Source organism: Tasmannia lanceolata, unplaced genomic scaffold (assembly GCF_043159265.1).
Source record: "Tasmannia lanceolata isolate RefF3 unplaced genomic scaffold, GAP_Taslan_0.1 ptg000002l, whole genome shotgun sequence".
In the NCBI taxonomy this organism is placed as follows: domain Eukaryota; kingdom Viridiplantae; phylum Streptophyta; class Magnoliopsida; order Canellales; family Winteraceae; genus Tasmannia; species Tasmannia lanceolata.
This window is the reverse complement of record NW_027518679.1, coordinates 28,945,854-28,961,283: the sequence shown is the minus strand read 5'-3', so window position 1 is coordinate 28,961,283 and position 15,430 is coordinate 28,945,854. Positions and strand designations below refer to the sequence as shown.

The window sequence follows — 15,430 nt, the reverse complement described above, 5'->3', positions numbered from 1 at the left end:
TTACAATTTGCTACTCCCTCGCTCTGAATTTTTCATTTGCCTGAGTAGCCTTGGTATGGCTGGATTGAGCTATCTAGAAAAATTGAAACTATTTTGGCCCTGACCACTTCAAGATAATTTTTGAAAAATAATGCTATCTTGAAAGCCGTTACATATCTTTGGCTATCCATTGTTATAAATCTTCATAAATAAAGTCGCAAAATGTAATTCCTTCCATTGGGGAAGTTTGATACTTTTTTAAAAACCACAGATTGCTTTAGAAACTATAAATACCATGTCCTAAAATCCACAGCATATTTCATCACATGGAGCTAAAGGCTATTCCGGGACATGATTCTCTAAGAGTTTTCATCCATTAAACAAGCAAAATTTATTTGAATACACTATCAAATTGCTTCATTATAGAGCAGACCACATTTCAATTCCATTTAACAGGATAGCCCAGCCAACTGGTAAGACCTTTTAGATAACTAATGACATGTAGAAAAGGATGAAAAAGTACATATACTACGAATGCAACTTAAAACTGAAGAGTTTGTTCCTGTTTTATACACCCAAAGGTCTAAGATGAATAGGAAGGCCAAACTCTGGCTGAAGAGTGAGTTTCTCTGCTGGCGCGTGTTTATACTGTGGGGAGAGGGTGAAGGAGAACCTCTGAAGGGTCATGGCTAGCACCATCTTTGCTTCCAACATTGCGAAATTCTGCCCAATGCAGGTTCTTGGACCAAGAGAGAATGGCATTAGAGCATTAGGATGTTTTGCTGCTTTTGAGACCCCATCTGTGAATCTCAATGGCTTGAATTCATTTGCATCCTCACCCCAATATTTCTTGTTGGTGTGGATTATTTGCAACGGAATTGTTATAACTGTGCCCTTTGGGATCATCAAGTTTCCCAACATCATATCACTGGATGCCTTTCTGGTCATATAAATCGCCGGACCATAGAGCCTCAGGGTTTCCATAATTACCATGTTCACCTACAAAATTTATCAACGTTATGCTTAATATAAAATAAACAAAACTAATGTAAGTCTGTAATTTGTAAAGTGTATTGATATTGTTTTCCATCCCTTTGTTCTTATCAGTTTGTGCTTGATGTATGTGGAAAAATAGAAAAAATCTAAAATCATCTTACCAATTTTAGTTTGTTGAGCTTATCTGCATCTGGAATTTCCATCCCACATTCCCTCAATACCTCCTCTCTGAGTCTCTCTTGCCATTCTGGGTATAAGCTTAACAAGAACATAGTCCAAGTTAGTAAATTAGCTGTGGTATCATGCCCTGCAAAGAAGAATGTCTTGCACTCATCCATGATTTCCTTCATGTTTAGCTTTGGGTCCCCTTTCTGCCTATCAGAGCCAGTCTCTGACATTCCCATCATCAACCCAAGTAGATCATTCCCATAGTTTCCGTCCTTGGAATTTAGCCTACTCTCTATTATATGTGAGAGTGTATTCCTCATTCTTCTATTGAGTTTCCATATATGAAGGATCCACCTAGTAGGAAGATACCTGCAATTAAAAAATATCTTAGATATTATCATGTAAATTTCTTCTCTAGTATAAAATTGAATCTACGGATTCTGTTTTCCACGCGGATTTGAAATATTTAAAAAGAGTAAGGGACTGAGGTAATTACTGGCTACCAGGGATGATGATATCAGTACTAGAATCTGTGGCCAATTGTTGAAGCTCTTTTTGCACCTCAAAGACTTCCCTTCCTTCATTGAAACTACTACCAAAGGCAGTATGACAGATTATGTCTGCAGTCAGCTCCTGAAACTCGATATTCATCTCTATTTCTTTACATTGTCCCTTGTCTTGAATAACCAGATCTTGCCACCGATCAAGCATCGATAAAGTGCATGATGCCATTCTCTTAGTCATCACCTATCAAATGAAAAGCAATGGCCATGGAGGATTAAACTTGGTTTTTTATATCATCTCTGACTCTGACTCTGAGCTTTAGTTTTAATACCACAACTACATCCCAGTCGATGTTTTCTAAGAGTCATGAAACAGATTTAAAGAGGAAATTTTGTGAAAAAAGAAGATGGATATCTGACATTGAGGTTAAATTCAATACACAAGTTAATACTAATGCAATCTATCTTTTGTCTGTTTCAACTTCAAGATGTTAAACATAAAAAAATGTCATAGAAAGGGAAGTATATTGAAAATGAAAAACCCAACATCTAAGGCAACAGACAAGTGACTCAACCATCGTGAAAATGGTGCAGAAATAGTGACTATAAGACCAAAGAAAATTGGTACCTATGTTCTCTTGAGCTTAAGATCTTAATAGACTTTACAGGTCTTATAAGGCAAAAACTGGGTACCAATCTGACATTGAGCTTAACATGTTGATGAAATGTACAAGTATTTTAACAGTCACGAGAAAAAAAACTTTAGAAGGGAAATAGGCTCACGAGGAAAAAAACTTTAGAAGGGAAATAGGCATCTCACCTTGAGCTTGTCTATGTTGAAAGCAGGGTTGACAGCCCTTCTATGCTTAACCCATTCCGATCCCTCAACCATAACCAATCCCTTCCCCATCAGGGCTGATATTGAAGGCCTTGGCTTAGGTTTGGTGAAAAAACCAAACTTGTTTGACAGTATTTCTTTGGCTAGATCAGGTTCAGTTATGCAGATCCTTGGTTCTGTCCCAAAAAAGTAAAAAAACTTCTCTCCTGCATGGTAAATTAAACTACAGTCAATCTCAAAGAATAATCATATTCATTTATCTAACCCAAATAGCTGGCTTTTGGCAAATGGTCAATGAGCTTGGCCTTAGCCAACTTTTCAAATATAGATTGACTGGCCCGTTGACACACTCATGGCCCCAACAAAGGTATATATTTTGAATTTTGATTTTTTTATTTTGATACGCCTTTCTAAGAACTTAACCCCATTTACCTTGGCCGCGTTCTTTATCTTGGTCCATGTTTTGCCTTACAAAGTCAATCAAAAGTCTTTGACACCAAATCTATTATGATTGGGTTTGGAAAGCATCCGCATTTTTAAACACTAGTTTCACCATTTTTTTCATGTACAAAAAGAGGGGACAAAACAGAGAGAGATGATGCCCACCATTCGTTTTTGATAGGCGTAAAACCAACCATTTTGTAACAAGATAAGAGAATAAAAGAGAAGAGAAGAGAGTATGACCATACCATATTGTGAGGACCATTTGGAGTAGTGAGGTGAGACCCTAGGTGTGATGTCATGACAATGAGTATCCATTACTATCTCCTCTGCTTTCTTCTTCAAGCTCTTGATTTCCTCTAAAGAACCTGACATGAATGAGTAATGGGGTCCTCTTACTCCTTGCTTCGCAAATGATTTTGTGAAGGAATAAGGCCTCCATAAGAGAACTTTGAAGAGTTTCCACAGCCTTGAGATCAGCAACACTACAAAAACCACTTGAAATATGTCAACATAACCCATCTCTAGAGAGTGTGAGAGATGTTCTCAATTGTTTGATGAATTATATGAAGTATTGCTAGTATTTATAGGCAAGGATTTAATGCTTGGCTCTCTATGTGAGGACGGTAGTGATGTGTGAATGACAAATTTTTGGCCCACAGACAAAAAGAGAGATATAGAAAGAGACAGTGAGAGAAAGCATCATTCCTAAGTTGTCAAACCAATCTCTTCTAGTCTTACTCATCTGGAAGGACGGAATTCTCAATGATATGTTTCTAGAAGATTGGTAGTACATGCAGGCAAAATAACACATAGTTGGACCCACAGTTAGCAAAACTTCATCTTAAACGAGATTTTTCCCATTTAGAAAATAGAGAAGATGATTGAAATTGACCTAAGATTTTGTCAATTTCAAATTGATTTTTTGCTTCTATGGGGATCCATGCCCTCCTTGTCTTATTACCCACGTGTCACTAGAGACCTCTTGTCTTTTCCTCCTTACTGGGTTCCCTTTTTGTCACCCCATCTAGAAGGCCGGAATCTCAATAAAATGATTCGGGAATTGCTAACGTCCATGCAAAGGGTTTTTCGCGGCTGGTCGATCGTACATTAGACAGTTGGCTTGTACTAGTGGTCATGGTTGTTTTAGTACTATGAAAACATGTGTGGACAAGGGATGTTTGGGTTTACGTGCTCTTCTAGAACTAGAACACTATATTAGTGAGATTCATTCATTCACTACATGCATATACGGAAATGATATATCCACGCCCTTTTCTTCCTTGGGCCACCCCTTGTAGTGTAAAAAGAGTAGGACCTGGCAAGAAATGGGGGCAGATGTATCACTTTCCATGCACATGCTACTAAGGTAAATATAATAAGTGGGCCATGACACTAAAACAAGTATTAAACCATAAATTACTATGTAATTAATGCAGAACTTACCTCTGGCCACGGCGATTAGATCTTATGATTGTGAATTCCCTTAAACCGACGGTTGAAACCACCAACTTCAATGCGCCACAAACAATGAAAGAGTTTTCTTATAATCTGTAGAAGACCTTAGGACTCGATCGTTGGAATCGTAGGAACAATTTTCCTCTCAGATTAGGGACCCTCTTTACATGGAAACTTCAGTTATAAACTATGCATGTTCTTCCAAAAAGAACAACACATATTTGTAGGATTTGAGACTGTATTTTTTTTGTTTCCCACCACACCTCAAACACTTAGTGTTTTACTAATTAAAATCACTTTGGGACTTATCTATAGACTCCCTTTGTAAACACAACTTTACTGAATAAGCCCTCTAGAAGAATCCAAAACGTTTTTCCTGTGTGGGTCCCAATGTGGGCCACACATAAAACGCCAACATTCTCCCACTTGGTCCACATTGGTATATATTCACAAAGCAACTTAGAGTCTTAAATACTTATTTTGAAAACTTTATGGCCATAGTTTTAGAAAATATTCAATCCTAAATATCTTTAACTTTATCTTTATTGTACACGCATATAGTGTATCTCAAATGTACGAATCATAGCGGCATACACCTCCAACAGGAAATGTTACCTTCTATGTATCACATACACCGATTCACACTAATGTACACTTTATGTGTGGTTTGGAACTTTATTTAATAGGCTCGCGAATGCCCACGTCCATTTTTATATGTCATTAGGGACAGTCTGTTTTATCAAACCATAATGTGTACACACTTTATGTCATGTATATGTATAACTTGTAAACAGAATCATCCACTTTATGTAGCAGCTTAAAGTGACAAAATGTAATTAATCACTAATTACTACAAGACCCATATGATCCACATGTTCCGTACACAACTTAGGCGAAAGCCCTTAAGTCATGTGATCCACTGTCAACTGTATAGTAGAAATGTTCTTAGCAGCCACTCGATTAAGAAAATTCTCTCTAACTTTAAGGAAATCCATGTTAGAAAAGAATACCTTGGAAGAATTATGACCGTAAATTACTAATGACTTGAAGATATAATCCACAATCATAAGCCCTACAATAAAATTCCGCAACCGTAATGCCAGCATAGTTGCCTCATAGCACGTAACAAACTTTGCCTCCGTAAAAGAAGAAGTGTTCAGCCATTGCTTCACGCTTTTCAATGAAATGGCACCTCCATTAATAGGAAGATATACCTTGATATTGACTTCCTAGTATCATGACACCCGGCAAAGTCCGATTCTGAATATCTGATCACCTCTGAGTGATCCGACCGTCTGTATGTGAGCTTGTAATCCTATATACCCTGAAAGTACGGTAAAACCTTCTTTGCAGTGGTCGAATGATCCAGCCCTGGATTTCTCTGGTAAGTCCCTAGCAACCCTACAGCATAACCGATGTTCGGAAACTGCCAACCGCCGAAGCATAGATCCTCATGAAATGGTCCATATATATATATATATATATATATATATATATATATATATATATATATATATATAGATATATATATATATAGAGAGAGAGAGAGAGAGAGAGAGGAAACTGTTGGTGAGCTTTAGCGCACCAAACTTATGGTGCGCTTAAGCTCCCCAATCACATGGGTCCCACAGCTCCATAGGTGATCCAAACCATTCATTTGTGTGGACCCCGATCCCGAGGACGAATGGGCGAGGGACACGAGGTCCCCCGTCGATCCTCTAAGATCTCCACAATGTGAAGGAGAGCTCTACCAAGGAACTCTCGAAATGGTGCCACTCACAGCATGGGTGGCGATATAAGTGAGATACCTCTCGATTCCAGGACCGGCCCGGAACCCAGATGTACCTATAACAAAGAAGAGTCGCCATCCAGGGAAGTAGGCCCTGGATCCCATGAAATGCTCTGTTGCAACGGATAACCAGAGATACAAAAGTCCGTGCCTGATGACGAATGGGGAAGGTATTAAGCGCCCCCAATTCGCCCAAGTGCAAGCACCTGGTCTCTTATGCCATTTTTAATTAATTTTGAAAAGTTTTGGGCTAAAATCATGTGAAATGGGAACGAGCACCCCCGAAGAAACGTCTATCTAAGCATGCATGACCCGAGGATGGGTAAAAGAAGATAAACATCCAAATCCTAACTCACCGCATCTACTCCTAACCCATCACATCTAGGAAAGCAATAACATCCGCATGCACAACTACAGCTAAGCAAGCAATATCAGATATGGTAAGCAGAAAAGCAGTAAACATCTACAGCTAAGCATGTGAAACTAAACGCACAAGGAATAAGCAAGCTGAAAGTAAACACACAAGGAATCAAAGATAAACACACGATAATCTAAAAAATGCGACGAAATAAAGGAATCATAAAATAGAAAATAGACGGTACGCGCAGGCCCCAAAATGCCAGGGAAAATAAAAGGGAACGTACGATAGGCTCAGGGAGCGACTCTAATGAATCAAGCTCAGCGATCCTGATCCGCTAAAGATCGGATAAGTCTCACGATCGTCATAGCCTATCGTTGGGCTCAGCGAGGACAGTCCCTGTGAAGGGGCCACGCTACGTCATCGCCCGTCCCAAAACCCGATGAAACGTCGGAAAACCGATAACACCGGCAAACCACGATCAAAATCGGAAATGAAAGGAAAAGAAGGCTCCGAATGACCTGGCAATCACCATCCTTGCCGATTTTGGTTTTTGCATTTTTGAGAAAAGCTTGAAAGACATTTTTGGATGCTGAAATGATTTTTGTTTTTGAAGGGTTTAAATGATTTTATTGAAAAGTTTGACTGAACTTGGGATGACGATCCCAAGCTGCCTACGTACCCTGTGAAAAGGGATCAAGCCAACGTAGTTCGAAACAGCTTTTCGAAATACGCTTTGAGTGCTTTTTTGATGTTTTTTGGATTTTTTGGTTATTTGATTTTTATGTGTTTTTGTTTATCCCTTTTTTATTAAAAAAAAAAGGGGGTTTTTGGCTCAGAAGGTTGCCGTCCGTCGTCGCCTAAACCCGACGATGTTCCCGAAATCGATGAAGATCTCGAAAACCGAATGAAATCCCCAAAACGCAGGAACCTGAAGGAGAATACGGAATGGAAGGAGCCCCAAAATGAAAGAAAATCCCAAACTCTAAAGAAAGTCGAATGCGAGGCAAAGGAAGAGTATTACCTGTTTGGAGAGGAAATTGCCAATGCAGAGGATTCTTTGGAACTTTAGTGTCGGCACCGGAAATGGGTTGAGTCAACTAAGGGGAGAGTCCAATCGGTTAAAGAGGTTGGGCATACTCGACTAGAGAGTTGGGTCAACTCTACTAGGGAGGTTGGCTAGGGTTAACTCAGTTGGAATTGGGTTGGGAGCCCACTTAGTTGGATTGGATTGGGTTAATGGTTAGGGTCAAGTGAGTCGGGTCTAAGTTAGGAGCAAACCCGAGACTAGCCGTGGTCTAACCAGGGGGGAAACAGGGTACGAACCAGGGTGCACCAGGGTGCGAACCAGAGTACAACCAGGGGCTAGCCAGGGTGCGAACCAAGGGGTACAAATCGGGTTGGGTTTGATTAGGTTGGGTGGAATCTATAGAAGATGGTGGTGGGTTTTGAAATGGGGAAGAGAGGGTTTAATAAGAAAATGGGTCAAAGCAAGGTGGAAATGGCGGTAACAGAGGAGCTAGGTGGTGGAGATGGATTTGGGTCTTTGGATTTTGGAGGTCAAAATGACCGGAATAAGTGGTGGTTGGTCGGATTTAGATGGGATCGGAGAAGAATGGGTTGAGGTCGGAAAATGGGAGGTAGCGGTGGTGAAGGGGAAGATCGGCCGGCAGGAGGTGGCACGGCGGTTGGTGGTGGCGCGGTGAAGCTCGAGTTCCCTCCCTCTCTCTGTTTCTCTGTCTCTCTCTCTCTCTCTCTCTTCTTTTCTTTTTAGATGAAATGGAAAAGGGGTTTAAGGGTGGCTGCTACTGGGAGAAAATCCAAGTGGGTTTGGTGGGGGAGACGAAGGTAGAAGATGAAGAAAAGGGTAGATGAGGTGGCTGATGGTGGTGGTTCTGATGGTGTTAATGGTTGAAATGGAAGAGGGTTTGAAGGTTATAGACTTGGGTTTTCGAAGTGGTTTTGGTGGGGAGGTGGGTTGCGATTTTGGAGGTGGGGATTGGAGGAGATGAAGGTAAGAGAGGGTTTTCGAATGGGTGGTGGTGGTGGTGGTTCGGTGGAGGTGAGTGGGGGTGTGGGTTTTCGGATCTGCAGAGGTGATGGAACGGGGAAGGTGGATTTGGGTTTCGGTTTTTTTGAGGTATAGACAAAGGGGTTTCGGTTTTGGGGTTGAGGGTGGTGGAGGTGAAGAATGGGAGGGGATTTTCGAAGGGTTGTGTTAGGGTGAAAATGGGTTTTGGGTTTCGGTTTGGAGGTTGAGGGTGGTGGTTGGTGGTGGTGCGGCGGCTATGGAGGTGGAAGATGGGTTTTGGGTTTCGGGTTTGAGGTTGAGGATGGTGGCTGGTAGTGGCGCGGTGGAGATGGGGTTGCTCGGTGGTGGAGATAGGAGGTGGGGTTGGTCGGTGGTGGAGAAAGGAGGTGGCCGGTCTCCTTCTCTCTCTCTCTGGTTTCTTTGGTGGCTGCTGTTGGTGGAGGTGGAGGTGGTGGAGAAGGGTGATGGTGGTTTGCAGGTTTTGGGTTTGGGTTTGGGGAGATGGTGGAGGTACGGTGGTGGCCGGAGGTTGGAGGGTGGTGGCGGTTTGCAGGTTTTGGGTTTGGGGAGATGGTGGAGGTGCGGTGGTGGCCGGAGGTTGGAGGGTGGTGGCGGTTTGCAGGTTTTGGGTTTGGGTTTGGGGAGATGGTGGAGGTGCGGTGGTGGCCGGAGGTTGGAGGGTGGTGGTAGAAGGAGGAGAAAATGAGGTGGCTGCCAATCCCTTTCTTCCTCTCCCTCTCTCTGTTGCTGCCCTTTTTTTTTTTGAAAATTAGCCCCCCTCTCTACCCACAAGATTTTTTTTTTTATAGCTAGGGTTGAAATCCTCTTCTAATCTCAACCATCCATTCCCCTTTTTGATGAATTGGATCATCCCCACCCTTGATTCCTTATCCCTCTTGCCCTAATTCTATCCTAGAAACCCTAACACCTAGAGTGCCTAGCTGATCCAAGCCCTACACCTCATCTCTTTAATCTAATGGCCTATGTTTGTGGCTTGTAGAGAAAGAAATGCAAGCTTCCAAAAATGCCCTCCTTAGAGGAGGATTTTACACTTTTATCAACATCCCCATTACCCCCTTTTTTATTCGCTTTAATGGGCACCCATGCTCGGCTATCCCACCCCCTTTTTTATAAAGAGAAACATATATTTGCCCTCTCTTTCTTCCATGGACAACCCCTCCTAGTATACTTATTACCAATCCTTACACACAACAGGGTGGTCCCTGGTGAAAACGAAGGGCAAATAGAGGAGGCCTTGGTGGTTACCCAACTGGTACAGGCACATCTCTTCAGGAATTTCGGGATTCGGTTCGGGACCTCGACTCAACTTCGGGATTGGGATTTTATTTGATTTCGAGAATTTATTCGATTTTGGCGAAAATGGTCCGATCAAAATGGGGTGTCTACAATTTGCAAGGCCTAATCATAGATAGGGTGTGTACCAAAAATCAGCTCCATAGGATCATCCTAACCCCTCCATTTGTGGAGGAAAAAAATGGGCCGATTTGTGGACAAACACTGTCTGTCCATTTTGTCCTCCACAAATGGAGGGGTTAGGATGATCCTATGAAGCTGATTTTTGGTATACACCCTATCTATGATAAGGCCTTTCAAATGAATGCTTTGGATCATCCTAACAAAGTGGGCCCCCATGTGATTGGGCGCTTAAGCGCACCATAACTTTCGTGAGCTTAAGCGCACCAACAGTTTCCTCATATATATATATATATATATATATAGAGAGAGAGAGAGAGAGAGAGAGAGAGAGAGGGGAAAGTGAAGCTACACCGCCAGTGTAGCTAACTTAGCTACACCGCCGGCTTAAAATACAATGGGCCCACATTGTTTTGGTGATCCAAACCATTCATTTGATTGGCCCTCACATAGATAGGGTGTCCACCAAAAATCAGCTCCATAGGATCATCCCAACCCTTCAAACTGTGGAGGCAAAAATGGACAAATTTGTGAAGGTTTTTACACGTTCATTTTTTCCTCCACAAATCGTAGGGTTGGGATGATCCTATGGAGCTGATTTTTGGTGGACACCCTATCTATGTGAGGGCCAATCAAATGAATTCTTTGGATCATCAAAACAATGTGGGCCCATTGTATTTTAAGCCGGCGGTGTAGCTAAGTTAGCTACTCCGGCGGTGTAGCTTCACTTTCCTCATATATATATATATATATATATATATATATATATATATATATATATATATATATATATATATATATATATATATATATATATATATATATTCCATGAGAGAAATCAAGTTGCAACACTGTCATTCGATTGTTCCATTAGGAGTGGTAGCTCTCAAAACTTAGCACATGGGTCTATGGCTTTCCAGATCATCCAGTTCATGCATCATGTAACAATGATTCTCTTAGCATGCCCTTTTCATATGAATACCAATTTGGTTCTGAAAGAAAGAAACATAATTTAAATAGTAACAACTCAATATAAACTTTTTTCTATTAAAGTTTAAATAGGCATGCTAAAGCATAGATCAATAAAGAGGTCTGGAAGGACTAATACCCGCTCAACTAATAGTCAGATCAAGCTTCAAATTCTACAGGATAAACAAAATGCATATAAAAAATATAGTAATGTATTCCAGAATTTGAAAGATGTAAAGGCCCTAGAAAAAAACACACACTTCAGGGAGAACCAAAATAGGCCATTTAGCCTCAAGCGATGGCCATTGCAAAATCTAAACATAACTTCTTCCATTTTCAAAATACCTAATGAAGCTTATGTGATTACATGCAGTTCATGGAAATCAGCTCATTACAATAAGTTTGATTATATAACAAATTGAATTAAATTTGGAATGTAAAGAAGAAAATGGAGCCGATCAATATCTAATGCACCACAAGGACTCACAATCTTATGATTGGGATTTCCCTTGAACCGACGGTTGAAACCACCAACTTCAATGCGCCACGAACAATTAAAAAGTTTTCTTACAATCTATAGAAGACCTTTGGGCTCAATCGTTGGAATCTTAGGAACAATTTTCCTCTCAGATTAGGGACCCTCTTTACATAGAAACTTCAGTTATAAACTATGCATGTTCTTCCATAAAGACCAACACATATTTGTAGGATTTGGGACTGTATGTTTTTTGTTTCCCACCACACCTCAAACACTTAGTGTTTTACTAATTAAAATCACTTTGGGACTTATCTATAGACTCCCTTTGTAAACACAACTTTAATGGATAAGCCCTCTAGAAGAATCCAAAACATTTTTCCTGTGTGGGTCCTAATGTACGAATCATAGCGGCATACACCTCCAACATGAAATGTTACCTTCTATGTATCATATACACCGATTCACACTAATGTACACTTGATGTGTGGTTTGAAACTTTATTTAATAGGCTCGTGAATGCCCATGTCCACCTTTATCTATCATTAGGGTAGTCTGTTTTATCAAACCTTAATGCGTACACACTTTATGTAATGTATATGTATAAAACATGTATCATCCACTTTATGTTGCAGCTAAAAGTGACAAAATGTAATTAATCACTAATTACTACAAGACCCATATGATCTACATGTTCCGTATACAACTTAGGCGAAAGCCCTTTAGTCATGGGATCCACTGTCAACTGTATAGTAGAAATGTTCTTAGCAGCCACTCGATTAAGAAAATTCTCTTTAACTTTAAGGAAATCCATCTTAGAAAATAATACCTTGGAAGAATTATGACCGTAAATTACTAATGATTGGAAGATAAAATCCACAATCATAAGCCCTATGATAAAATTCCGCAATCATAATGCCAGCATAGTTACCTCATAGCACGCAACGAACTTTGCCTCCGTAAAAGAAGAAGTGTTCAGCCATTGCTCTACGCTTTTCAATGGAATGGCACCTCCATTAATAGGAAGATATACCCTGATATTGACTTCCTAGTATCATGACACCCGGCAAAGTCCGATTCTGAATATCTGATCACCTTTGAGTGATCCGACGATCTGTATGTGAGCTTGTAATCCTATATACCCTGAAAGTACTGTAAAACCTTCTTTGCAGTGGTCCAATGATCCATCCCTAGATTTCTCTGGTAAGTCCCTAGCAACCTTACAGCAAAACCAATGTTCGGAAACTGCCAACCGCCGAAGCATGGAGAATATTCCTCATCTGTTATCTTTCCAAATCATACTTTAGGAATTGTGACTCACTGAGTTTATCACCTTTAAGGATAGGTGCTATATTAGGTGGACAACTCTGTATCCAAAACCTTTTCAAAACTTTGTTAACATAGGCCTTCTGAGATAGACCCAAGATATCTTGAGATCTATTTTATGAATTTAATTGCCATTGACATATGAGGCTTCACCCATATCCTTCACATCGAAGTTTGAGTAAGGACCTGTTTCACTTCACATAGCGTTTCTAAATTATTAGTAGCCAGCAAATATCATCTACATATAGGAGCAAAAGATAAACCCAATCGCACTGACTTTAAGATATGTACAATCACATCAGGAAACTTAAGGTACCACCACGGGAGTTCTGCTTTAGTCCATATATAGATATGTTAATTTGCAAACCCTGTGACTACCACTTTCAAACAGAAACCCTTCGGTTTGGTTCATATATAACTATTCTTCTAAATTATCATTGAGGAAGGCCATTTTCACATCCATTTGATGCAACTTTAAATCAAAATGAGCTACTAAGGCCATTATAATCCTTAATGAGTCCTTTTTCTACCTAAACTACCCAGGATTAAAGAGTTTATTGAGGGCTTGATTTCTAGTCGAATGAAGTCCAACCTTCTGTCCACACATGTCGGCTTAGCAAGCAAATGGAAATATCTAATTCAATGCAAAGGATTTCAATTCGAGGTCGAAGCGACCAGTTCATCTGTACAGATCTATTCTACACCGGGCTTAAATTTAAGCTTGTTCTCTTCATTTTGTCGAAACTAGAGAGCGAGGTTCTTTCAAGTGGGAGGGACTGATGTAGGATATTAGTGGTAGATTAGTAACTTTCTTTCTATTTTTTACTAGAATTAATATGGGTTTTGAGTTGGCAAGATTACACTTCTAATTCTAGCTGCTTTCTTATTGTGATAGGATTCCAGATCTCTCTCTCATATGGATTGCATTTTTTAATAAGAGGCTGTAAATGTGAGTTAGAATCAATCAAGAATATTGGAATAAAATTTCACTCTTTATCTCTTCTTATTCTCTCTCTTCTTCCAAGTGGATTCTAGGGTTTTTGTTCTTCCTTTCTTCTCTCTTCTTTCCTAGTGTATTCTAAGAACCTTCTTCTTCCCTACTGGATTCTCGGGCAATTTTCGGATCGTGCGCTTCGGCTGCGTTTCCATGCTTGATCCGCTGCGCTAAAATTCTATGTCAGCACCGCCATTTATTCAGGAGTAATCTTGCAAGTTTTTAGGAGTTGAATAAGTTTCAATAATAGACGATAAAAGTAGATAGAAATTAAAGAGTTTTGGTTGCTATCATGATATTTTATAGGAGACGTGATTAGGAGACTTTATTGAGTTATCTTGCAGGTTTTTAGGGGTTGAATAAGTCTCAATGATAGACAATAAGAGTTGATAGAAATTGGAGAGTTTTGGTTGTTATCTTGATATTTTGTAGGAGATGTGACTAGGATATTTTATTGATATTAGTTGCTAAGTTTTAGAGATTTATTACTTGTTTGACCAAAGTAGTCTTTCTAAATGTAGAATTTTCGTTTAGTGAAGAAGGGGGCGTTTTCCATCACTTTTCTATGTTTAATGGAGGTTTAAGGTCTCCCTCAAAGCAGACCTAAGTTCATTCTATTTGTTTCATCTAAGTCATCCCTAATACTCTCAACCCACCATTAAAAACAGAGAGATGCAACAAGTATCAGCCATTGTTTTTCCAATCTTCTCTTGTAATCTCTTGTTCTTATAGTGGAGTTTCTCGTCATCTCGCAGTGGATGTAGGCATTGCTGAACCACATAAATCTTTTATGTCTTCTTGTGATTGGTTGTGTTTGTCTATTTCATTTTGGTTAGCCATTGAAATTGGAGATCGCTATTTTAGAGGGGTTTTTCACAACAGAAACTTCCACTTGATGTACTTCAAATGCAAGTTTCGAAACTTTGGATTTTCTTTATAGAAGATGATTAAGAAATTTCTTATCCATTGGGGCATGAGAAACTTGGCGGTTCAGCCTTTCAAGCTCCTCCTCCTCTTCTTCTTGCGGTTCAGCCTTTCAAGCTCCTCCTCCTCTTCCTCTTCTTCCTTTCATCTTCGTGTTTCTATACTTCAATTTTCTGATAAGGTGAAAGCTACAACTAAATCCCAAACCATCTATAATAGATGCATTCCCATTCTTGTTTACTTGCATTGTCTCCACTTCTTCACATCTTATCTTCCTCTGCCTCGTATCCTTCCCTCGTTAATATCTTAAGATACGCGGAGGCAACGGTGTGGACGAGGTTCTGACCAGGCCGTCCCAAGATAGCATTATAGGCCGACGTGGCCCTCATTACCAGGAAGTTGATCATTGCGAAAGCTTGATGGGGTGCTTCCCCAACAAGGACAGGGAGTTTGATCTGTCCTTCGACTTTAACAACTTCTCCCGAGAACCCAAACAAATCTGAGTTCGCCGGCTTCAAACGGTCATCTCCTATCATCATCTGTTTGAAAGCGTGATAGTATAGGATGTCTGCTGAACTCTCATTATCAACCAGAATTTTCTTCAACTCCCAGTTCGCAACTAGCATGGTTATGACCAGGGCGTCGTCATGGGGGAGTATCAAGTTGTCGAGATTTGCGTCTGAGAATGAGATCTCATTTTCTGTCTTCATCTTCTTATTGTATGCGTGGACGACGTTGATTCGGTG

General features: G+C 40.2%; 2 protein-coding genes across 2 annotated transcripts; both read right to left on the bottom strand.

The window, feature by feature from the left end:
• Positions 1-334: 334 nt before the first annotated feature.
• Positions 335-3,499, bottom strand: LOC143883708 (cytochrome P450 709B1-like). Its single transcript, XM_077387029.1, has 5 exons — positions 3,174-3,499; positions 2,467-2,690; positions 1,640-1,890; positions 1,137-1,512; positions 335-978 (listed from the first exon to the last, which is right to left on the bottom strand). The coding sequence occupies exons 1-5, from the start codon at positions 3,445-3,447 to the stop codon at positions 547-549; spliced, it is 1,557 nt and encodes a 518-aa protein (XP_077243144.1). The 5' UTR covers positions 3,448-3,499; the 3' UTR covers positions 335-546.
• An 11,445-nt stretch (positions 3,500-14,944) lies between these two features.
• On the bottom strand, positions 14,945-15,394 carry LOC143890320 (uncharacterized). The gene has a single exon (XM_077394960.1). It carries the CDS (start codon positions 15,392-15,394, stop codon positions 14,945-14,947), a length of 450 nt encoding a protein of 149 aa, XP_077251075.1.
• Positions 15,395-15,430: the final 36 nt, after the last annotated feature.

Coding starts and splice junctions, on each gene's coding strand:
- LOC143883708 (XM_077387029.1), bottom strand. CDS start 3,447: ATGGGTTATGTTGACATATTTCAAGTGGTTTTTGTAGTGTTGCTGATC. Junction 1,513..1,639: donor ATCATCATCCCTGGTAGCCA/GTAATTACCTCA, acceptor TTTTAATTGCAG/GTATCTTCCTACTAGGTGGA. Junction 979..1,136: donor AGCTCAACAAACTAAAATTG/GTAAGATGATTT, acceptor TAAATTTTGTAG/GTGAACATGGTAATTATGGA.
- LOC143890320 (XM_077394960.1), bottom strand. CDS start 15,394: ATGAAGACAGAAAATGAGATCTCATTCTCAGACGCAAATCTCGACAAC.